This window comes from Watersipora subatra, chromosome 4, assembly GCF_963576615.1.
Source record: "Watersipora subatra chromosome 4, tzWatSuba1.1, whole genome shotgun sequence".
NCBI lineage: Eukaryota > Metazoa > Bryozoa > Gymnolaemata > Cheilostomatida > Watersiporidae > Watersipora > Watersipora subatra.
The window spans coordinates 48,597,087-48,623,913 of NC_088711.1; the positions used below are offsets into that span (position 1 = coordinate 48,597,087).

Here is a 26,827-nt window from a genome sequence, read left to right on the forward strand (position 1 = left end):
CTTTATTCACGAATATATTTCTTAGTAGTCTTACCTTGTAGCTATCCATCTGGCATGCATTATAGAAATAATTGAAACTGGTTACCTCATATCAAAGTGCTGCCGAGCTCGGTCAATAGTAATTGCTTCAGATTTCTAAGTTTATGAACAAAAACTGAAGTGGCGTGCTATTTTTTCTTTAAAAACTTTCACAAGGAGATGTGATATTGTTTTTAAGAGACAAAAAACTAATTGTTAACTAAATAGTTGCTGATCTGAAGATTAAAAGATATTTGGATAAGCAAATGTTTCTATATCTTCTTGATTCTATTGTTTGTCTCATAACAGGCAGATTTGGCATGAGACGACATGTATGCATGCAGGTAGGTTGACATGAGACACCATGTATTTAGCTAGGTTGACATGAGACAGCATGCATTCAGTTAGGTTGACATGAGACGCTACGTATTCAGGTAGGTTGACATGAGGCGACATGTATTTAGGTAGGTTGACATGAGAAGCCACATATTCAGGTAGGTTGACATGAGATGCCATGTATTTAGGTAGGTTGACATGAGACGCCATGCATTCAAATAGGTTGACATGAGATGACATGTATTCAGGTAGGTTGACATGAGATGACAAGTATTCAGTGTATTCGGCAGTATATCCTTTGCAACTAGTTAGGTTTGCTGCAAGTTTCAAAATACTTAACGTATTTTGCAATTTCTAAAACACTAAAATATTTTATGGTTATACTTTAGGTTTTAGACTTTTTATTAGAATACAATACATTACCTTCAAATTTCAACATAAAGAAACGAAGCCGTGCTCTTTTAATATGCAGAGTATATACATGTAATAAAACAAAGCAGAAATGTTTAAGCAAATCTGTTGCGAGTATTAGATTGGATTAAAATATTTACATTATTGTTTTGGACAAAATCATATATAGAATTTGAAACATTTACTCAACGAGCTGCCTTCTTGGATAGATTACGGGTGAAAACAGTCTTTTAGTTGCAGCATGAGATTTGAGAGTGCGCATATTCTAATAGACTTCAGTATGTATTTCATTGCACAGCTGAGATTGACAATCTTTGCTGAACATATAATGTGATTACCTTTAAATTTTTTTATAAAATCAGCTATGCATAGCCTGTGTTCTTACAAATCACTGTAACACATAAAATTTATAGGTCTAATTTATTAGAAAACTGGGCTTTCTTGCAGCAACCTAGTTAAAATTGATAACAGGTTCTGGTTTTTGACGTTTAATAAGCTTACTTATTGTTAACCATAACTTAACTTATTGTTAACTGTAACATAACTTATTGTTAAATATAACTTAACTTATTGTTAACCATAACTTAACTCATTGTTAAATATAACTTAACATATTGTTAACTTTAACTTATTGTTGACTGTAACTTAACTTATTGTTAACTATAAATTAACTTATAGTAAAATATAAATTATTAACTAATAACTATAATTCAGACTGTTAACTATGAGTATAATTATAACTGGTATTCCTTGGTATTGAAAACTAATTGAAAAAAATTAGAATGTTTCAAAAATTATGTTTTAGGGTTATTCTACCTGATATGGACAGTTACAACCAAATGTGCTTTCAGATATTTGCTGTTTAAAGTCTACCTGACGATCCATTACATCCCTACTTTCCCAGAAGTTCCACTACGCCTTATACCAGACACCAACACTTTGCCTATTCATGTTATAGAGCAGCGCTATGTAAAAAAGAGTTCTTTCTTACAATATTTGATTCTTGAAGTTCACAAAAGTTACTTATTGTTAACCATAACTTAGCTTATCATTAACTGTAACATAACTTATTGTTAACTATAACTTATTGTTAAATATAATGTAACTTGTCCTATCGTTAACTATAAATTATTAACTAGCAACTATACCTCAGACTATTAACATTGACTATAGCTACTGTATAACTAGTATTCCTTCATATCACAAACTGAAAAAACAAATAGAATGTTCAAAAATTACACTTTAGAATTATGCTACCTGATATGAACAGGTACGACCAGCATCTAAATGCCCTGAATGCTGGCGAACTAAATGTAATTTTAGGTTCTTATGGTTTAAAATACTCAGACTACATCTCCGATCTGCCTGACAATCCATTACATTCCTACTTTCCCAAAAAACCACTACACCTTATACCAGACACCAACATCTTACCTATCCATATTATAGAGCAGCACTATGTAAAAAAGAGTTCTTTCTTACAATATTTGATTCTTGAAGTTCACAAAAGTTACTTATTGTTAACCATAACTTAGCTTATCATTAACTGTAACATAACTTATTGTTAACTATAACTTATTGTTAAATATAATGTAACTTGTCCTATCGTTAACTATAAATTATTAACTAGCAACTATACCTCAGACTATTAACATTGACTATAGCTACTGTATAACTAGTATTCCTTCATATCACAAACTGAAAAAACAAATAGAATGTTCAAAAATTACACTTTAGAATTATGCTACCTGATATGAACAGGTACGACCAGCATCTAAATGCCCTGAATGCTGACGAACTAAATGTAATTTTAGGTTCTTATGGTTTAAAATACTCAGACTACATCTCCGATCTGCCTGACAATCCATTACATTCCTACTTTCCCAAAAAACCACTACACCTTATACCAGACACCAACATCTTACCTATCCATATTATAGAGCAGCACTATGTAAAAAAGAGTTCTTTCTTCCAATATTTACTATAATAAGGGCCGTGTCTGTTTATCTGCTCGAAGCCAAGTTAAGAGCATTAGGAAGACATATTACCCCATACGAAAATCGAAACTGGATAATCAGATTTTCAACCAGTTACACTACCAACTTAACCATCTGACCACTTTGCTGCATTGTGGAATAATTGTGCAGTTATTTATTACACATGATGATCTCTCACAGCATGCAGGACTCCCAGAATGCAAAGTACACATATCGGTAATCTTCCTTTACTATTCTTTATTTTATTTTTAGTTTCATGATCTAATTTACTTGGACCTGTGATAATGAAGTTAATATCTATCTAACTTGTATATTTGACATACATTCTTTAAGATTTGGCTGTGTCAGAATTGTTTTCTCTGTGTATAATCGAGGTGAGGTATTTAAATCTATTTAAATCCATTTATGATCATAATGAGGACAACAACCTTTTGGAAGTGTACAAACTTTTAATAACTGAAACAAGAGTAATCAGTTGAACTTCAGTTATACTGAGAGATCACGCTTTCAGCTGCGTATTAAGGATCCCATTCTATCAAGTTGTTGTATGTGTAATTGGTAATCATCGACAAAATGATGTTTCTCGGTACATGTCAAAATAAACATAAAAATTGCAAAGGCAGAACTCAGGAACTACTGAATAAGTTAAACAGAAACGCTTAAAAAGTTGGTAATCTAATACTTTTGCAAAGGAGTCGGGATAATGACTTGTAAGTTGTAGTAACAGAAAGCTCACAACTTGAAACATACAACAATGGAGGTTGTGTGTTGGTGTTGAAACACCCACTAATAGTACTACCCATACATTTTGAATAAACAAAAAAGTATTACTCCATTGATTTATGCAATGATACAGCAATGTCGGAGTGCATTGCAAGGCGTGTATCAATATATGATAATCAATAAAACTCTTTTGTAATAGTTCTACATAGCAGCTATTCATCTGATATGCTTTATAGAAATAACTGAATGTCGTTATGGAATAACAAAATGCTGCCAAGGTCAGTTACTGCATAACAAAGTGCTGCCAAGGTCAGTTACTGCATAACAAAGTGCTGCTAATGTCAGTCAATACTGTTTGCGTAAAAGCTCCAAATTTGTGAACAAAAGTAAAGGGTAAGTGCTAGATTTTTTGCAACTTTTTGCGACTTTGTTTGAAAGACAACTGAAACTGATGTGTATATTGTCAGGAAAAAGTTCTGTTTCTTCCTTATTCTGTTGCTGGTCTCATAGTAAGCAGAGTTGGCTTGAATTCTTGTCACAGATTGAAAGTACAAATGTACTACAGAAACAACATTCAAAACCGTTTGTAAAGCCTTTTTGGGAAAATAGTGGAATAGCTGACAAAGTTCAATGCATGTAGATGGCAGAGTTGTGACGGACTAAAAGTATATGGCATCATTGCAGTATGGTGTGCAGTGATTGTTCAGGACGCGTTTACTTCTACTATGCCTTTTCTGAAAACCAGCAATTCATGCATATTGCAAACATGCAATTTCAAAACTTGAAACTGCCTTTGTACTGCATCTGTGCAATAATATAAGTTTATACTGCGGTTCAACTGACACTACTGGCTTTCAGAGCGTCAGTACTGCATTGTAAAAACTTGTCAGATGCTATGAAAATTTGCTCTGACTATCATATCATTTAGGAATAGAGAGTCAGGTATTATCATCATTTTGGTAAAATTGTGGGTCCTTGTATTGTATTTTCATTAGCATTATTATTAATAAGTACAGTATTTTACAATCCTAATAGATTCCAATTTCAGTCATGTACTACATGCTCATTGGGATCACTTTGTTGACCTACTTCTACTCTTGAGCAGTTTAAGCAGCATTCACATCTTGTAATTTTGTTGTGGTTGCGACCAAGTCAGCTCAATACTTGGTTCTGTGATGAGTTTTTACGAAACTGCGCTGTGCATGTATGTAGAGTGTAATGCAAAAGTGCATACTGCCTTTAGCACTGTGAAATGCACTTTAGCAATACTCGTACTAAATACAACACTGCCCACGGTGCAGCAGGTAATACTACTACTACTGCACCAATCTACTTACTGCGCATTAGAAAACTGTTGTAATGCATGTATTGCACTGGGTATTGTGCAGTGGTAAAAGTACACAATGCAATTATACTGCATAGTGCATGGCTATGACATTTTTACTACTGCTACTGCACTGCTAATGCAACTACATAGATATTCAGGCTACATTTTACTGCAACTGTGATACATAATATATCTGGGCATCAGTGAGTACTAATCAATGCTTGTAATTTATGATTTACGAGTTATGTTTTTGGTAATGGTCACAAACCCTTTTGCAACAGCTTTTTAAAAGTATAGTTGTTGTTGATAATTACTGAAGGTTGACCATGACATTTGCTTGCTTGCATGATCGCAGACAAAAAACCATGCACAGGTAAAAGCATTGGCTAGACATGGCTATACCCACTGAAAACAACTTAACAACTGGAGACATGCCAACTTGTTATGAACAAGTAGCTGAGAAGTTGTCCACCCTTGCAGTTTCCTGATTAGTGTTCAGACTTGTTAGATTTGAGGAACAATTGATAGCCTGAGTACCCTGCCTGTAACTATCAGCGATTGTTTTGGGAACTGAACTCTAGCTATCTGTTTACACTCTGTTACTCTGAACCACTACACCACAACCACTTATATACATGTAGTGTAGGTATAGTGTTGTACATTAAACCACCTTTTTACACCCCATCAATATCAATATTCCCCTAGAAGAAAAGCTGTTGTTTTTAAAATTACAGATTCAACTTTATAAAATCGAATAAATTGTGCATAAATCACCTTTACTCTTTCATTCATAAGACGGCAAAAAGAAACCCTAGCCTTTACTTTTTATAGAAATTTCAACCATTTCTGCTTTCATAGGTACAACAGTTAAAACATGCATGCAGCATTTAAAAAATTTAAGGTGCTCAGTAAAAAGTGACAAACAATCATCACATTCCAAAAGAAATAAAAACCTTCAGTCATAACCACATAAACACATTTTGATGATTGTTCGTAGTATAAAAAACTTGTAGTAGAGATAAAACAATGGTCTCTAGGTTATACATGGAAGCTTCTATACGTGACAGGTGCACACAACTCTATGTTGTTCTTTAACACTCTGTGACATATATTTATACAATAAAAATTTTTAAAAAAACCTTTTTCTTCCTCCAACACCTAGGTATAGTTGTAAACTTGTTAGTCTAATTATTTTTATTATGATATGAGCTAAAGATCTGACAGACAAAACTAGTTTTGTTTAGGTGTGTGCTAACTAGTAAGTAACTGGTAAGGTAAGTTGGTGGTACAAACTTACCTTACCAGTTACTTACAGATGATAGTTACAGATGTGTTTATATCATATGTTATGTATAGATATGTGTAGATGATATAAATACAATTAAGTCGTTATACAAAAAGGTTATAAAATTTACTGTATGATATTGGGTTTATCTTTCATGATTAAATAAATATTTGATGGAATATCTTTGAGTATTCAAAGCCTCAAATCCTTGCTTTTTGTCGGATAGAGTAGGCTAGACCACTTTACACCAAAGGCGTCTGATGCGTATAATCTCTGATAAGCCACCACTGATTTCATCTCAGTCTCTGATTGTTCAGCGTTTTCTGTTACCTGTTAATAAACTTTCACAGTACAAAGTTCACTTGAAAGCACATTCAAAATTTTATTCAAATGATTAAACAGTAAAAAGATTCTCACTCAAATACTAGATTTTTAAAAATCAGTCTAACATTACCGATATTATATATATATTTGATATATAAAATATATTGAGAAATGAAAACTACAAAACTGTTGAGTACTCTCTTCTAGTGAACTGCAACCTTCTTCTTCGACTGTATATTTAACATAAATAATATTTATATAAAGCTCATCACAAAAGTGATGAGCTTCGCGCAAAGGTTAATAGTGCCGGACGTCTCACAGAGTGCTCAATCAAACCGAAGTGAGGGAGCATGTACTCATGCTACAGACAGTACTGTTTCGGCTATTGAAGCCTCATCAGTGCAGCTCAGAGCTCAGGCAAGAGACACATATCCCATTACCAATGAGAGTTGACTTCCTACCATTTTTCAGTTATGTTTCTTTATGGTAATAGGACAGGTTTTTGTACAACATTACTCATTGGTTCAATTATGTAATCCATTTTTAATTTTTGCAGATCAATGTACGATATTTCATAGTTAGAAGATATTATATCCTGAATAGATTTTTAGCAGGAAAGTTCCCCTTCTTGCTATTGTGTCCTTTCCAATGCTGGTGGTTATGTAAACAGACTTTCTATTGATTAAACACGGCTGGCAATGGCTGCTTAATTAGATGGAAATCAGAAGGCATTATAGCAGTTGTTTCTTTTCATCTTTTTGTTCAATTGGATCTATTCATCTTGCATGCTGAATGAGGCATGATTGTTTATTTTTGTAAGTGTTGCTGGACTAAACAAAACGTTTCTAGCTTTTAAGCGAACGCATGTAGTTAGCCATGCAAAAGGATTGGTTTACGGGCTAAAGATTATGTAATGATTCATAAACTAGGTTAAACTCTCTATTCTAAAGTCAATAGATAATAATCTATTATTAGCTTTTAGCAGTTTTTGGTGAATGTAAATTTGCAAATAGAAACATCGATCTACACTTCTGGTTGATTCTTCTTTGCCATTTTTATTATTAGCACACATGAGCTTATTCTGTGAGAATATAGTACAGTACTTGACTTGACTCCAACTTTCTGTTTACATTCTGCAAATCTGAGCCACTATATCATAACAGCTTATATACGTGTAGTATAGATAGAGCATCGTACATTAAACCACCATGTAAGTTGCTATATCTGATGTTATGGTTGCTGAAATCAAACAATCCTTAGTTATTCAAATAAGTACAAACTGCAATCCAGTCTATTTTTTTAAACATTTATAAAGGTTTCAAAACTTTATCACGGTTAAAATGCTCAGAAGCAAAATATGCGCAAGATGATGTCACTAATTGGTATCGTTGCGTATCGTATAACAACTATTACATCAATAGTTGTTATTGTTGCTACAGTTGATATCAGCTTTTGCGTTCAAGTTATAGCTTTACGTGTCTCCATTCTATCGGTCTCTTTGCAACTATTGATGTGTTAATCACACTTTCATGTTATCTGAGCATTATGGATGAGAAGAAAAACTAGTTTTCTCAGTTTGTGGTTGTTAATGTGAGCTCCTGAAGCAAAGCTAAAATTAATTATATTTGGAGAGGCATTTACTTGATACTAGTAAAAAGGCTTTGACATGTTGATTGTCTGATGAAAAGTTCTCTGAGAATTAATAGCATTGAGCTTTTCTTACAAGGTTAAACTTGATTTCTAGCAAACACTTCCTTGCCACCTGTTTGCACAAGTCAAAGCTATTTTCCTAGGACCTCTGCTATATCTATAAAGCTACTTTAAGAATTACTAGCAATAACTATCCATACAGGCTATATTTAAGGTAATCTCACTACCGCTACAGAATGCTAATAATAATACTATAAAATGTTATAAACTATTTTGAAGCTAGCTTTTGGCAGAGAATGTGCTCAGTTATTAAATTTGATTGTAAAAGAAGAATTTCATTTACAAACATTTCACAAAGTTGTTCAGTGAATTAAAATAATAGACAATCTGAAGTGAGTGGAAAGGTTGGAGTTACAATAAAGGTTAAAAATAATTCATTAAAAAATTAGAAAATATAACAATGAGCAAGTTAAAATAGGTTATAGTTAACTTAGCCTGTGATCGTAATCATTGTCTTTAAGTATACATTGTCTGTCTCTTCTGTGGCCAAGGCTACATCTCAGTTCACCTGTTTTATGATAATGCGACAATAAAAACACTTTTTTATTTCTGTTTCAAATATTACTTTAAAATTTTATTTATGTCTCTAAATTAGTTATTCACAACTATATTTAATTAAATTTTAGCAAAACAAAAAACGAAATGGATTCTCACAGCTCCCGTGGAGGAAAGGCAAAAGCTACAAAAAGAAAAAGACCAGAAGAAAATGTCAAGGACAAGAAGGGTGGGTATATGAGCAGCATTTGAATTTTGTATGAATTTACTTGACAAAAACATGAGGTGATACAACTATAGATTTACAACTGTACTATAATGTAGCAGCTACCAGATCTTCTAGTAGCTCCCAGAGAGGAAAGGCAGACGCGATATAGCCAATTAAGATCTATTTTTATTCTGAGATTTGCAGTTATGACTTGTGTTTGATATTCATGACTTCTTTAAGTGTCTTGTGTAACTGAGTTCATTAGTCATGTACAACTTATTTTTAGTACAGCGCAGATATATGCACTACAATATCTGCATTAGAAATGTAAACTTATGCTTTACCGTTTTTTGATTCCCATTTTTTCCCATTTTGTAACAATAAAAATAGAATTAACATTTAATTACAATGCTTAAAGTTCTCTTACAAAAGGATCACTGAACTTTTGCTTCAATGTTATCTTCAGGAGAGTGAATATGACTTGTGCTTGATTTTGAGGAAAAAAAGATTTTGAGGGAGATGATTGAGCGAGAGATAAAGGAAAGAGAGGGAGGTGAGTTAGAGAGCAAGATGATTGAGAAAAAGAGAGATGAGAGAGAGGGAGAGGCAGGGAGAAAGACAGACAAGTGAGAGAGATGAGTGAGAGAAAGATGAGTGAGAGAGAGAGATGAGTGAGAGAGAGAGAGAGAGAGAGAGAGAGAGAGAGAGAGAAAGCAATGAGTGAGAGAGATGAGTGAGAGAGATGAGTGAAAGCGATGAGTGAGAGAGATGAGTGGAAGATATGAGTGAGATGTACATGAGTGAGAGAGAAGAGAGAGAGAGAGAGAGAGAGAGAGAGAGAGAGTAGTGTGAGAGAGGAGTGTGAGAGATGAGGAGTGTGAGAGAGAAGTGAGAGAGATGACTGAGGGAGAGGAGGGAAAAAGAGAGAGAGGAGTGAGAGAGGAGTGAGAGAGAGGAGTGAGAGAGAGGAATTTTGTATAAATTTGCTCAACGAAAAACATGAGGTGATAAAACTAGAGATTTACAACTGTACTCTGATGTAGCAGCTACCAGATCTTCTACCAGCTCCCAGAGAGGAAAGGCAGACGCTAAGAAAAGAAGAGTACTATTTGAAGATGTCAAGGACAAAAAGGGTGGGTATACATGTATAACCATCAAAAAATATTAAGTGATAAAACTAAAGATATACAACTGTCCTCTGATGTAGCAGAAAGGGCTATACATACCTTGTACTCTGCAAATATCTAACCAGGAATTGCGATGTAATGAGTTTTTACATTTCTTTTACAAAAAAGGGGTCAGTTAAAATAAAATCTAAGTAAAATATCAATGGATTACTATACTAAAAGCCATGTCCATCCACTTTTTGACTACCTTAACACATCAAAGAATAATTGTACGCATATACATGTAGTTATTGCGCATGACAATTTGGCATGGCACACGGAACTGTCAGCGTACTAGTATTAATAATGTAGTAACATTTATCTTCTAAATAAAGAAATCATTTTTTGTCATTGCGTTTGGATGCGTGAGTGGATAACTGGGTGCGTGAGTTGGTGCACGTGTGTGCGTGTGTGATTCAAGCAGTTTGGCTTGTCAATTAAGATCTAGGTATTTTGATTCAGAGATTTGCAGTTATGACTTGTGTTTGATATGCATGACTTCTTTAAGTGTCTGGTGTAACTGATGTCATTAGTTTTACACAGCTTAATTTTAGTATAGCGCAGATATATGCACTACAATATCTGCATTAGAAAAGTAAACTTATGCTTTTCCACTTTTTGATTTCCATTTTTTCCCATTTTGTAACAATAAAAGTAGAATTGACACATCATTTCAATGCTTAAAGTTCTCTTACAAAAGGATCACTGAACATTTGCTCCAATGTCATCTTAAGACGAGTGAATATGACTTGTGCCTGACTTTGAGGGAAATAAGTGAGCGAGAGATGAAGGAAAAAAAGGAAGGTGAGTTAGAGAGTGAAATGATTGAGAGAAAAAGAAATGAGAGAGAGATGAGGAGAGGGAGAAAGACAGACAAATGAGAAAGAGAGAGAGAGCGCGCGAGAGATCAGTGAAAGAGATGAGAGAGAGGAGTGAGAGAGATGAGTGAGAGAGATGAGTGAGAGAGATGAGAGAGAGACAAATGAGAGAGTGATAAGTGAGAGAAATAGAAAGGCGAGATGATTGAAAGAAAAAGAAATGAGAGAGAGGAGGAGAGGGAGAAAGACAAACGAGTGAGAGAGGCAGACAAGTGAGGGAGAGAGAATGAAAGCGAGAGCGAGAGCGAGAGCGAGAGCGAGAGCGAGAGCGAGAGCGAGAGAGAGAGATGAGTGAAAGAGATGAGTGAAAGAGATGAGGGAGAGAGAGAGATGAGAGAGAGAGATGATTGAGAGGGATGAGAGAGAAAGAGAGAGAGAGATGAGGGAGAGAGAGAGAGAGAGAGAGAGAGAGAGAGAGAGAGAGTGAGAGAGAGAGAGATGATTGAGAGGGATGAGAGAGAAAGATGAGGGAGAGAGATGAGTGAGAGAGATGAGTGAGAGAGAAAGTGAGAGAGATGAGTGAGAGAGAAATGAGTGAGAGAGAGAGAGAGAGAAAGAGAGATGAGTGAGAGAGATGAGTGAGAAAGAGAAATGAGTAAGAGAGATGAGTGAGAAAGTGAGATGAAAAAAATATAAGAAAGTGAGAAGGAAAAAGAGAGAGAAAGAGGAAGGCGTATAGGAATGCCATAAAAAGTTTTGACCACAATCAGGTTGATAAACCCGAACATCTAGCCTGCTATTTTCTTAGCTTGCACAGTGGTGCAAAAAGCAAGGCACCATCTAACAGTCTACAGGTCAATTCCAGCGCAGGTCGGAAATTTGAGAAATTATTGTAGAGGGAAAAGCAACTTTATTTATATCTTGATATTAGTAGGTCTCAAAAATGAAGATGTCTAAATATGTCTTGAAAGATAAACTGACTCATTGACATCACCTTATGATAATATTGCTGCTCATAGATAACTCAAACATAAAACAGTTTAACCCATCTGGAGCTATATAGCCTACTAAAACGTTAAATACTTTATAGCTGTATTAATGTGACATACTTTGTATTCTTTTCCTTTGCAATGCTGTATATAGCAGTTATATCCTTTATTTACACATTGAAAAACGTGATGTTGTGTAACTTTTAAATTGTGGCACTTTTCCAATCTTTTGAGCAAAAATGTGCTTTTGGTTTTTGACTTTAAGAGCGCCAGAAATACATGTATATTAGTTAATTAACTTCAATGCAATCATTACACTTCCTGCGTAACAATGCATATAGACTCGCTATTATATTTTACTAGCAAGAAGAAAACTCAACCTGTCATTATTTATGATTTTGCTATCATATGATCCTATTTTCGCAACATGAAACATCGCCATCACAAGTATCCATCTGTGTGTCTTGTCATTTAGGGAAATGAAAATTAATCTAAATTCTTTATTGTAGAGCAGATCTTTATAAAAAACGAAATAGCTTAGAGTTCTAAAATTATACATTTTAAGTTTTAAGTGAGTGTCTCTAAGGTAACTTGCTCAAGTTTATTAATACCTGATTTTTATTTTTGCATCATGATTAAACTGTTAGTATCCACTTGTATTGCTAAAACCTACTCAAACAACCTAGTTTCCAACATAATGTGAAAAAAAACTTCTAATTGAACGCCATGGCGCCATTTTTCAACCCTTCTTTTATAGTGGTGCTCAGTTGGAGGTAGCGTTCAAACAGAGGCTGGCGTTGAAATTTTCAATTGACACACAGAAATTTCATAAAGATAAATTTCGTTCTTTTACAGGCGAAGGGAATTTCGCTTATATTGTGCTCTCTTTTTCTGGTGGAGCAATATTAAACCTTTTTAATGCAATAAATCTGCTAACTTACCTTCAGTTTGTCAAAGATCTCTTAATAAATATGCATTGAGAAACTAAAAAATATCTTTACCAGCTGATATCTATCACTTGTAACTAACCTGCAATGATATAATAGCCTTCTGTCCTGCTTCACCATTTTGCTAAGCTTTCAATTTTCATTTCATTCTAAATTTGAACACATATTTTTATTTTATATCTATGTTTACCAATGTGGCATAAAAGCTCATTGCACTCATTGATATGTTTTCTATAGTTCGCAACCAAAACTAGCTTTTTATGTGCAATAGAAGAGGAGTTACGAGCGCCAAGCAATTGTAAGATCAGATTATTGCAATGATGCTATCAAATAATATGCTATAATTCTGCGACTTTGTAAGTTATAAGGTGATAATCTATCAAATGCTACAAATTATTAATTTATAATGCTACAAATACAAACCATACTTATACTATACGCAAAAACAAAAATTAACGTTTTTAAAATAAAAATATTTGCATCGTTTGCTCTGATAGCTGCGTTCTAATTGTTGCTTTCGATGGAACGAACATCTTCTGGTTGTTCAGCACCTTCCACAATGTCCTCAGACCTCAACACTTTTTTGCACTGATGAACTTGTCAATATTAGCGTAGAACATTTTCGGCAGAGCAAAACGCTGCATTTCCTAAATGCGTAAATGTTTGGCTCGCCAAACATAACCTTTGGCCTAAAACTAGTCGATCATCTACCATCGTAAATGTAAACCGCTTGTTATATACATGTACAGTAATGTACTTTGAAGTATTAAAACCACGCACCATGTAGAACCATTAAGCAAGGAACTATGTACTATTAGCTTGAGACGATTATTAATTATTTCTATGCCGTTGCTTTTAAAGTTTCAACGAAAAAAAATGAAAAGCTTTGAAGTTGGCCAACAAGCGAATTGATGGTCATTGATGTAAATGATTCATTATTAATATGATTTTGTGGACACTTTTTTACTGATCACTTGCTATTATTGGTTCATAAAGATCAAAGATTGTAAAAGTGGCGTTCAATTAGAGGGTGGCGTTCTATTTGTCAACCCTTCTTTCATAGGGGTGTTCAATTAGAGGTTTTAAAGTAAAATAAAAGGAATAAAATTATTTTCAGTATTAATTCAGTTTTGATGTAAACAAAATCGTGCATAAGTTTGCTGGTGAGTTATTCAAAAAACTTCGTTTTTAACAGGGCATAAAATAAATACATGACTGCATTATTAAGTATAAGAAGCAATTTATCAGAAAGGCTCAGCAATATGCTTTCTTATTAAGACTCCAAATTAGTTTGACTCCGGGCTAGATAAGATTGTCTAAAATTAGTTTATAATAGCATTGTACATATAATATATTTAATAACAATGAAAATATTTTTAGAGAAGAAGGAAGTCGAATGTGTCCTAATTCAGAACAAGATGAAACGACTAGATTGGATAAGGTACCACAACTGTTTGAATAATTTGACAGACTACAAACAGAATTTCGTCAAGCGAATATTCTCGGGAACAGCTAGTTAATCTAGTGCACTGCATGCTCTGAGATGATGCTATTAGCCAGTTATTTTGAATACATTTGTTGTACAATTACCTAATGCAAAATTAGCCAGTTCAGTGCATGCAAACTTGGTTAAAACTGGATTTGGTGGTCTAGAGCTGACCTGTAAATGATGAGTTGAGGTTCAATTCCCAAGGAACACTGTAATAATATAGCCATTGTGTACCTTAGTGTTTGTCATTATGGTAGCTCTCTGTGAGTATTTTCAGAGCACTTGCTATGCAAAAAGAGTATCAAAAATGTAACTTTTTGTAAATTGTAATTTTTAGTCTTTCAAAGTTTACCCATTTGGCAGAGCTATATATCATGGATCAGGACTTGTCAGAAGGGCTCCCACCAGTACTGCATACTTTGAACACCCTGAATGTGCTTAGTCTTGGTAGATGCAAAATAAAAGCCATTCCAAAAAGGTCAGCAGTTGATATCATCATTATTATTATTACTACTATTGTTATTATTATTATTATCGTTATTATTATTAGTATTACCATAACTTCTTGATTTCTTCTGTTTGAAAACTTGTGTGAATTGTTCAAATCGCAAAATTTAGATATCCAATACCGCTCCTGAGATTTCTATTTATTTTAGCAGAGCTGAAACTTTTACTCTGCCTAATTTGTTATATTCAGCATTCTCAAGTATTTGACATTCTTGAAAAACTTACTAATTGGTTGACTGCTTCTTCTCTACCAGGTTTATTAGAGTAGTTGATTCTAATCTGAATCATTGCAAAAACTTTGTAAGCTGAAGAAAAGCATAGTTTGTTCACTTTTGCATCAATACTGTTAATTTGTATATCGGTATTTATTTTTATCGTTGGTTTATGAGTATTGCTTTTCTGCCAGAATGATTTTCCATAGCAGATGGTTCTGGAGCAAATAATAGTGAGACCTAGAAAAAGCTCCTATGTGCATTTTCTAACAGTATATAATCATATGCCTTTATGCGCCACTTTATATCCACGTCTACCACAAGATAGTGTAATGTTATAGTCATTTCTCTGGTTTTTTGTTTTTGCTTAGAGTTCACCTTGCGCAGCAATAACTTTAATCGTAGTCTGTCTCACATTGTTTCCAGCTTTCTTGCCTCTAACATTCTAATCAGAAAAAATATTGAAGTCTCTTCTGTTGTTTTTAATGCATACCCTGACCCATGACATTACCTCTTATCGCTATGGTTAAAACCATGAAGTCTACTTCCAGAAGTTGATAGTAGCAGCTCAGTCTTTTCTTTTACTCGTTTGTCTCTTCCAGCAAACATTCTACAATTTGTTGAACTCTTACTTAAAATCTGTTTTTTTTTACAATTGAGTACTTTTAATTTTTCATTCTTACTGTGGATGTCTACCATTAAGTCATCTCTTCTGTCATACATTTTACAATTTGTTAAACTCTCCTTTTTTATGATTTTATTTGTAGCCTAGCCTCTCTAACAGGACTAACCGAGTTTCAGCTCTTCACAAATGACTTCTCTGAAGGACTCCCAGAAGCAGTCTGTGGTCTCACCAGCCTTACAACCCTTAAGATCTATGATAACAAACTCACAGACCTACCAGACAGGTAAAGTGCTTAAAAAATAAGAACGATTTTCGTAATTATTGGCTTTTGATTTTGATGAGCTGCCACAACTACAAAAACATCCATCTTATTCATTTAATTTAATGAATTGAATCTGAACTGTTGGACCAAAATTTGTAAACAGAATAAATCACTGGAAGAAGCTGATTGGATGATTTGATTAACTCGGATATTAGAGTTAATTATAGTTAGTTAGATATTATCATAGATATAGTAAACCCTAGATTGGCGAATAGCTATCATTACAATGGAGCAAAAGTGAGGCCTATAATTGGCTGTTGTTTTCACGACGTTACGTCGTAGTGATGTGCATCGCAGTATCAAAACCTTCAATTGAGCAATAAGTTTAGTAGTGGAAGCACGCTTGGTATGCTAGTTTTTAAGTCATAAACATAACAATAAGACCAAATTCTTAGTGAAATGTCATCAGAAGAGACCACAACACACCAGGTATATCCTGAATTGCCCATAACAAGACAGAACTTCAACTCAAAACAAGAAGTTCTCAACAATATCATAAGCTATCTATGCCAATTAAAGACACCAAGCTGAAAGCTGCTAGTGTAAAATAATAGGAAAATCATCATCATTTCGTCATTGGTTTTGAGTCAGCAGCCAAACCTGTACATGGCATTGCTCAATATCTTTTCAGCAACTACCCTTACATCAACTACTTCCTAACCTTTAAGATCAACCAGGATCACATTGAGATTCTGTTTTCCACGATACGATCTAAGGGTGGCTATAACAATAACCCGGATGTGCAGTTCTTTAGATCTGCAATTCAGCACTGTTCATAAAAGCAGATTTCACACCAAGTCTCAATGTTAACTGTATTGATCTGGATGTGAGCAAGGCTGAAAAAACTGGCCAACTCCTGCTACATTCTCTGGCTAGAAAGAAAAAGAAAGAAGAGCCAAAAGCTGAGGAAGGTGAAGATGAGGAGTTCGGCGATGAGGATTGTTTTCTAACTCAAATGTGATGAGTGTATCAAGTTCTTGACCGATGTAGAAGTAGTGGGAGGTAGAAATAGTGATGACATAACCCTAATCTCAGTTAAAAACAGAGGAGGATTGGTGACCAGATTGATAGGCCGAATATGTATTTCTGCAGAAAGGTGCCTACGTTCACACATGGAGAGCTATGGTATCACACAGAAAGCTTTTAAACAAGTAACATCACAGACAATAACATATATGTTTTATTACATAACCTCAATCAAGGTTTTACATGTACAGTGCATGCCAACAGTCTACTCAAAACTATAGTAAATCGCTATACTAAAATCAGAAAACACTATGCCGCTTCAAAGCAAGAATCTAGTTCAACCAACCTTAGACAAAAACTATCTCGTCTAGTTATTTTCAGTCATGTCTAATACTGAATAATAATAATAATGTCCAGAGTAACTGCTTCTAAATCTCATTTGGTTCATTAGTTTGTTATTAGTTTAATTTCTATTTGGTCACTCTTTGTATTATCAATGATATAGAAGCTTCTAAATTATTGGTATTATTCATTACCATGTGTGTAAAATTCTTGCCTTTCTCATCCAAAGTCATTACAGTCATACTTCGACTTGCGAGCTTAATTCGTTCAGAGACTGAGCTCGTATGTCAATTTACTCGCATGTTTGTGCAATTTATTTATATATAGAACAATTAAATATATATTGATTAATTCCATACTCTAAAAATGCAAATAAAACACTCAAAACAATATATTGTAACAAAAAGAACATGTTGGTTATTGTCCTAACTTACCACATCTTTTCAAAAAGCAACAAATAAAAAATAATGCAAGGAAATGTAATTAATTAAAATGTAAAATTAAATACATACAATAGCAGCTAACGCTAGCATTTGCCAGAGAGGGAGAGATAAGTTATCCTTCATTACAACAGTTGACTTTGATAAATTTGGATTTTAAAACTTCTAAAAAACTTCTTAAAAGACAAACTTAAAAGCAAACTTTAATCTTCAACTTAACGTAATTAAAAATTTTTCGGCGTTCATAGTTTTAGGTTTCTCGCTAGTTAGCTAATTTTTCTTTTGTTTTGCTCTCACGACCAGCCGGCCGTTTTAAGAGAAACCTATCTAAGGACGCTTGCCTTTGTCGCCCTTTCAACATGTTGCGATCAGAACGAACACAGGTGTCGTCACCAAGGGTTAATGCACGACCGCTAGCCAACTTGTCCGAATGTCTATTTTTTATAGTCTTGATAGATAGCACCGGCCTTTTTACGTAGCATCGTTTCAGTTACGCAGTCACCGGCCAATTGTGTCTTTTATCTAAAGCCTGAGCAGTCTCTCCATCAGCGGTCGTGAAGATCGCTGCGCCGTTTAGAAACTACGGTTAATCCTTTTGCGAGCTAAATGTCCTGAATATAATCCTTGTGTTTGATAATTGTGGATGTATTTCTGTCATATTGCTGAGCTAGCTCAATCACGCATACATATTTTGCATTTTTTTCAATAGTTTTCCGTTTAATATCAATTGTTATCATTCGGTTTTTCTTTGCATTATCTATCCTTTTACTGGCAAACTTTCGGTCTACGCACGGTACTTATAATTGACATAATTCAGCACTGAAAATCGCGCACAAAAAACATATTACAAAAGTATAATCTGAGCAGATGAAAAATACAGAGTGATGCTGTTCTCATAAAACACCTCCCACATACTTGGCAACTGACTCATGTGCTCGTATCTCAAACATGGCTCGTATGTTAGTGCTAAAACTTGCTTAAAAGCTGGCTCGTACCTCAAGTTTCTCGTACGTTAGGGCACTCGTAAGTTGAAGTATTTTTGTGTATAAGTTTTACATATTTTCAATAAAATATGCAGTCTCAGATGCACAAACTATGGAAAAATTGAGCGGTTTTTAGTGCTAAGTCAATAGGAGTTAATAGATCAGCTGATTCGCTTTGCACATCACCATGACGTTGCGTTATGCTAATTATAGGCCTCACTTGTTTTGATTATTCGCATATCTAGGGTTTACTATATCTATGGATATTATAGTTAAAAATAAACTTACACAAATTTTTTTGTATATTCATCAGAAATTATTGGTATTTTTTTATCATTTGCAATTTTTTTTGATAATTGATGTGATCTGGTTATCAGGATGTTTTTAGATTAAAACTTTGTCGCGATCAAGGCGCTTAGAAGAAATTATGTGCAAAATGACATAACTAGTTGTTATTGTTGTAATTGTTTATATCGGCTATTGTGTTAAGTCGAAGTGATACACGCCTCTCTTCTGTCGGTCTCTTTGCAATGTTTGACGTCGTAATTGCACTTTTGATTAATCTGGGCATTTTAATCGCGATCAAGTTTTATCGATTTTAATCTTGACTTTAATCTTAAGTTCATGATTTGATCAGGAAAAATTTTATTGGTTGAAAATTCATTGGTTAGGATTTTTTTGGTTAGGGTTTCATTGAATAAGATAAAATTTCCAGCATTATGACCTTCCTTTGGGCAAATTCAATCAGCTGTAATTATTTAAATAAAACAAATTGACCAAACAGCACTGAACTAAGAAGGAATAGAAATATAGAATTTTTGCTAAATCATGACTGACAAATTAATCTTTACTATAATATGAGCAGTGTTCATTTTTCTGTCATATAATATCTGTCCGTGTCTGTCTAAGGTCACACTACGAGTGTAAGGGAAAACCATTCCCTTGCGCGGAAATGGCAGACGTGGTGTCAGATTCAAAGGCAAGCACGTTATCACTACACCAATCGGTCGCCTTACCACTTCATGGGATCATTAAGCACATAGTGATTACTAATGACGATCTCTCATGGTGTACCAAATTGCCAGCATACTAGCACTAGTGACAGCTGTTAAAAAAACAGCATCAATTTCTTCAATGCCTTTGATCCCTCTTCATAACTTTTGAATTGATTCTGAACTTTTTTTAGCAATTTTTTTATATCATTAAAATTAACTCGCTCATGTTTTATGTCTTCTCTCAAACTTTTTCCGACCAAGTGTTATTAAAGCTTTTATGGTAATCTATATATATATGTAAATCTCTAATCTCAAACACATAGCACTTTGCGTTACGCAACGTCACTAAAGCTTGCTCTCACAGCTTGTATTAGTAAAATTAGCTTACTCGTTTAATCAAATTAGTCATTGGCAATGTGCCTTGCTAATGGCAAGTAGCAGGCAACTACATTACCGGCCACTGTTTACAGGCCTGTATTTCCTGGTTGCAAGTTGGGCAGCAAATGTTAGGCGACTAGCTATGAACGGTTGGGGTTTGGGGGGCGGTGTAAGCCCCCTAAAGCTCTGGACCTTTTAAGCGTCAACAGCCCTCAAAGTATGCATAAATGCAATCGACTGTAAGCATCAAAATCTACATAAATATATTGTTTATGGCTCATGGGAGGCGAAACCTATTTTTTATTCAACAGATGATAATAAAATTACGATATAAAACCTATGACACTACAGATTTCTGTAAGGGGCATTGACAGAACAAGAGCTATTACTTTTTTATTGCAATAGCTCTTGTTTGACAGAACAAGTGCTTTTACTTTTTATTGCAATAGCTCTTGTTCTGTCAATGTGTACATGGCAGAATTCATTCACAACTGATTTTGTATCTATTTCAACATCTTTATACATGTGTAATATTAGAAGATTATTTGGTTGAGCCTGTCCCATAGTGCTCCTCATCGCTGTTCTGATTCAGTTATGCTAAGGAAAATGCAATTTGGGGTATTCTTCACACCTTCCACTATCTATATATATATTTGTCAAAGTATGCGTGTTCTTCCAGTGATAACTATTAAAGTCTTGGAATAAAGAAATCTTCGCATTCTGATGGATTGGAACTCGAAACATTTACCATAAACACATCAACATGTTCCTTAGCCGGACACTCTACCACTGAGCTAGAACGGCATAGTGACCAAAGAAGTTTTCATATACTCCATAAACCATGCTAACTATTTTAGCCTTGCATCCACGAGTTACAATGTACGATGCCTCTGTTCAGAAATATTTTGGAACTTAAGCACATGCAACGCAATGCTTCTTTATTTTTTTCTTTAGGGCTAATTTATTCGACCCCACGATATCGACAATAATTTATTTTGAACTTAAAATTAAGCGATTTGTGTACTGATTATATACAGTAGATCCTCCGCTCTTGGACGCTTCAGTTCTCAACCAACTCGGTTTTCAACCCAAGATTTTGAGATTTGTTCATCTCGGATCTCGAAATTCGGAGCAAACCGGAGTATGCGCCCTGAAATTGGAACAGCTCCAGAAACAGCATGGAAACATTCGTTAACAAATGGAGAAGCAATTTACGCTTCATAAATTCTTTACAAAAAGAGAGGAACCATCTGGGGTGACGTCTCCTTTAATAAAGAGTTTTGCTAGGAAGACAACCGCTCCAGTCGAGTTACCCTAAATTGTTTTGGAAGAGGATTCTCCTTCAAAGATGGGACGCAAACGTGCCAATTCTGTTTATAGCTTCTTTTTCCTACAATTTTTGATGCAAATGATCTGTTGCATTTTTTGCTGTTTCATTATCAATTTCTGCAATTTTCATCACTGTACATGTATTTTAAGCTTCAATGTTTATGATGTTTTAAGAGCAAAAAATACGACTTGTTTACTTTTGTTTTCTTTTTCCATCATCATAAATAGAAAACCTTTTATTAAAATTAAACACTGTCTATATCTACCCGTTTTTATTTATAGTATGCAATATACGGTGCAGTTTATGGTGTAAAATGTTGAAAAAATACTCTACCGAAGTTGTTTTTTTGCATTGGGACAAATTAAAATTTACATAAATTTATTCTAATAGGAAAATTTGTTTCGTATTTGGAGCAACCTTCTAGAACGGATTATGTTTGAGAACCGAGGTTTCACTGTACGTTATTAAAAGTTATACGTCGCTGAAAGTAAAGAAATTATAAATTTACAGTGGTCTGAAAACCTTTACAGTTGTTTTATTTATTTTCAATTTAGTTGTCCTGCACAAAGCTTTTAGTTACAATTGTTTGACAAAGTTTGAAAAGCTTTACAGTTGTTTTTATTTTCTCTTTTAATTTATTTCAACTATACCAAAACACTTTTCTCATGATATGTAGTTTGAAAGTTAGAACTGCCAATGTTGTTTTATATTAAATACAAATCGATTTTCTGTTCAAAGAACTTTTCATCACATGGGCAACGCCGGATAGCACAGCTAGGATGCAATAAAGTTCAGTTTCCAATTTTTAACAAAGTCTCACAGATCACTCATTTGGTGAGATCACCACGGAGACAATATAGAACGCTAGTTGCTAGTAAACTAGTTGTTGGAATTTCCTAATGAATGAGCTTAGACTGCAATTTTTAGTATTTAGCCGCCGAGAATCATTGAAAAGTTGGGGCGGCTCAGCAGGCCAGCCGCTCCAGGGAATACGGGCCTGACTGTCTATAAGCTCTTCTAATGCTCGTGCAATGCAGGGAATTTGACTAGTATAATACAACTATGAGTTTACCACTATGCATGGTAATTAATCAATGACTTTGAAAATCAATTTGGGTGATAAAGCTTAAAAAGAAGTAATAACAGGCATTGAAAAATGTACTGAAAGCAACGACTCAACCAGTACAAATAGACAGTCTACCAGATGCAATTACAGGACAGACGTAGACAGTTAATCAATTGAGAGTCATATTACAGCAGGTGTAAACAGATGAACTATTAAAAGTCATGTTATAGCAGGTGTAAACAGGTGATCTATTAACAGCCATATTATAGCAGATGTAAACAGGTGATCTATTGGAAGCCATGTTATAGCAGGTGTAAACAGGTGATCTATTGAAAGCCATGTTATAGCAGGTGTAAACAGGTGATCTATTAACAGCCATATTATAGCAGATGTAAACAGGGGATCTATGGAAAGCCATGTTGTAGCAGATGTAAACAGGTGATCTATTGAAAGCCATGTTATAGCAGGTGTAAACAAGCGAACTATTGGAAGAGCATGATGAGCCTGGAAAAGTACTGTACTGATACACTAATATGGTTTTGATTTAATGCTTAAAAGACAGGAACATCTGTAGCAACAGAAAACCTGTATTAGCTATTGTTTGTGTTTAATTGCAGTTTGAGCAGACTCACTCAGCTAAAGGATTTGGACATCTCCGTTAATAATATCGAAAATGTTCCAAAATGCGTGTTCAAGTTAGCGAATCTGCAAAAGCTTACAATTGATTCGGAAAAGTTGAAGATTGATAAGGAGATCCTGAGTCTACCACACCTCACTAAAATTGAATTAAAGGGCTATCAACCCAGAGTTGTTAGAGGTCACAAAGACATTAGAAAAATTTGTGAAAATCCGGGAAGAAGCAGTGCACAAAGCTCAGAACACAATTCAGGTAAACAAATTGCATCAGAATTAGAAGCCTGTCATTTACCATTACAGGCTATAAACAGATATCAAAATTTGTGAATGCTTTAGATTTATAGATTTATCTGTCCTTAAAAATATAAACTTCATTATAAAATTAAAATGAGTTTATATATACTTTATATTATATACATATTACAATATATACATACAAATACTTTATATTATATACATATTACAATATATACATACATACACAGACTGTATATATATATATATATATAAATATATATATATATATGAGTATAAATATACATATTTAGATATATATATAGCACAGCTAGCATATATATATACTAGCTGTGTATACAAGTTATATGTATATACTTAACATGTATAATATATATACAAGTGAAGTATGTATATGCGAGTTAAGTACAGCTATTTTAAAAAGCTAACACTATTTGCTTCAATCTCCTGTAGAGCGTTTTTATTTTAGTATTACATTACTATATTATATATATATATATTATATATATATAATATATATATATATATATATATATATATGTAAGTGCTTTACATATTATAACTTATTAACTAAATACATGTAGTGTGTCAACCTTAGTAACTATAGTTACCTGCAGCAACTTTATTATATTTAGTGAATTTATTGGTTATAATCTGCATTAAAATGTAACGTTACAATGTGCTATATGCAGTGCTACGTACCGTAGAAGGCTTTTACCTTTAAAATAGGCTTACATATAACAAAAACTTTGAACTCATTTCAAATAAGTTTGGCTTGTTAAACACACTCTTAAAGCTAAGTTTTACTATATAATTTTTACTATTTCACTGAATTTCAACTTTTTATTACTAAAACTTTATCACTTATCAGTTTCTGTCTTTGCTTTTACTGTTACTTGTAGCAAAATTGTTAAAAAACTTTCTACCCAAGTTTGCAAGAAAACCCGAACGATGCCGTTTTCGTCATGAAGTGGATTTTTGTTAGTGAATTATTGGAAGTTGGCTGACCACTAGACCTTTTGTATGAAGACATTGCAATTCCAACTTTTCTACTGGCTTTAAAAGGAAGATATTACCGTTTTAGACACAATAATGGCTGAACTAAGAGAAATCGGTCATTGGGTCTCTTTCAAGCGTTGTGAAAGTATAATAATAGATAATAGAAGTATATAATAAGATTTGTTTGGTGAGGTGAAAAAATCATCATGTTCGACTTCATAAGGCGAAAAAATCGTATATCAGGGTAATCGTATTTGGAGGGTGCACTGTATATAATAATACATCTCAAAGTCTGTCGTGTGGTCTTTCCAGCTATGATTATTAAAATCTAGGGATGAAAGGTCTGCATCATACTGGATTTGATCTCAGAACCTCTTGTTCACCAAGTGATAAACTAACAAATTGAGCTACACAAGATGCAATGGACTCATTAGGGAATATGAGTCGTTATGTAGGTTAAAATAAACATAGCACTCTGCATTGCGCAGCATCACGAAAGTTTGCTTTCTTGGCTCTTATTAGTAAGTTTCGCAATACGAATAGTAGCATACTGAAATAAGTCATTGGCATCGTTCAAGGCAAATGGCAAGTGACAGGAAACTACATTACCTGCCACTGTTTACGGGCAGTTTTTTAAATACCGGTGAAACGCCAGGCATTCGGTTAGTAAAGTTATAGGAATGAAAACACTGCTTCGCATTGAGTTTCAACTCTGAGCCACCAGTTCTGCAGACAGGCAAGCTAACCACTACGCTGATCTGTCCTTGCTATACTATGGGATAACTGTGCATATACTTAGGCAGTGCTTGCGAAGTCATTATTGGTTACTGCTAGCAAGCTTAAAGATGCATAATTGATCATAATCATAATTATAAACACAAGCTGGCTTCAGACAGCTTCGGATATGACTCTTATTATAGCAAATATTTAAACTAGCATAAGTTACTAGCTTAAGTTACTTAAATTCATTGAGTCAAAATACTTAGCCGATGGCAACTAAATTACCCGCTACTGTTTTGGATTCTGAATTCTGCATTGGTCAGACACACACAGAAATAAACAAACGCCTTCATTTAAAAGTGAAAAATGGTTTTCAACAACTTGTTTTAGCTCTGTCTTGAGCTTTCAAATATTTAAATTCTGTATTTACTAAACACACAAAGAAATATATAAACACCTTCATTTAAAAGTTAGAATGGTAAACGTTGTATATGTTGATTAAAAATAAATTTTCTATGCAAAAAAATTTTCTTATCACTTTGGAATTCTTCTAGTACTATTTAAAATGTGTAAGTTGTTCAAGTTTTGGTTCCAAGCAAAGGCCATATCATTGAGTCGTCGCTGTTCCAAGCAAAGGCCATATCATTGAGTTGTCACTGTTCCAAGCAAAGGCCATATCATTGAGTTGTCACTGTTCCAAGCAAAGGCCATATCATTGAGTCGTCGCTGTTCAAAGCAAAGGCCATATCTTTGAGTTGTCGCTGTTCCAAGCAAAGGCCATATCATTGAGTCGTCGCTGTTCCAAGCAAAGGCCATATCTTTGAGTTGTCGCTGTTCCAAGCAAAGGCCATATCATTGAGTCGTCGCTGTTCCAAGCAAAGGCCATATCATTGAGTCGTCGCTGTTCAGAGCATTTATTAAAATTTCTGAGGTTACAGAATAGAATGAAGCTGTAAAACGAAAGTTTATATTGTAGGGACAACAAGGCCTAAACAAGTGACCTCTGATGAATGTAAGTTTAAGAATCTCAAGTATATTGCTAATAAGTAGAGTCTTTTCTAAACCACTTACTTTGAATTAAATGGCTACTAGAAGAAATGTTCTAACCTTTCAGATTTTTGTTAGCACTCAATGTTAGGTCTGTTAAATAAATAATGATAATGCTTGAACCCATTCAGAAATGAACTTTGACCTATTTTAACTTGAAGCTATAAATATAAGCTAATAAGCTAATTCAATTTCAAAATCATAACATGTTGTCGATAGTTACAGGCACTGTTGATATTAGAACAGAAGACCCAAGTGACGGTTCTCCTATTTCGGACGATCATAGCCCATAGACATAGATCAGCCAAGGTGAAAACCTTTTTGTGCTTTGAAAAAGTTTAGCCGAAGAATAAAGCTTTGGATTTTTGGTCATTTGAAATTGAAAGCTAATCAAGCTTCATCTGCATATATTTGAAGCTGAATATTAAATACACAGCAGTCTCTAGTTGGGTGGAGACTAAATACACAGCAGTCCCTAGTTGGGTGGAGACTAAATACACAGCATTCTCTTGTTGGGTGGAGACTAAATACACAGCAGTCTCTAGTTGGGTGGAGACTAAATACACAGCAGTCCCTAGTTGGGTGGAGACTAAATACACAGCATTCTCTTGTTGGGTGGAGACTAAATACACAGCAGTTCCTAGTTGGGTGGAGGCTAAATACACAGCGGTCTCTAGTTGGGTGGAGACTAAATACACAGCAGTTCCTAGTTGGGTGGAGACTTAATACAGAGCAGTCTCCAGTTGGGTGGAGACTAAATA

The 26,827-nt window shown here is 34.3% G+C and overlaps 1 protein-coding gene across 1 annotated transcript; it reads left to right on the forward strand.

The window, feature by feature from the left end:
* Positions 1-8,773: 8,773 nt before the first annotated feature.
* On the forward strand, positions 8,774-26,792 carry LOC137394315 (leucine-rich repeat protein SHOC-2-like). Its single transcript, XM_068081034.1, has 7 exons — positions 8,774-8,855; positions 9,878-9,967; positions 14,607-14,721; positions 15,730-15,870; positions 16,708-16,866; positions 23,027-23,298; positions 26,503-26,792. The coding sequence occupies exons 1-7, from the start codon at positions 8,774-8,776 to the stop codon at positions 26,790-26,792; spliced, it is 1,149 nt and encodes a 382-aa protein (XP_067937135.1).
* Positions 26,793-26,827: the final 35 nt, after the last annotated feature.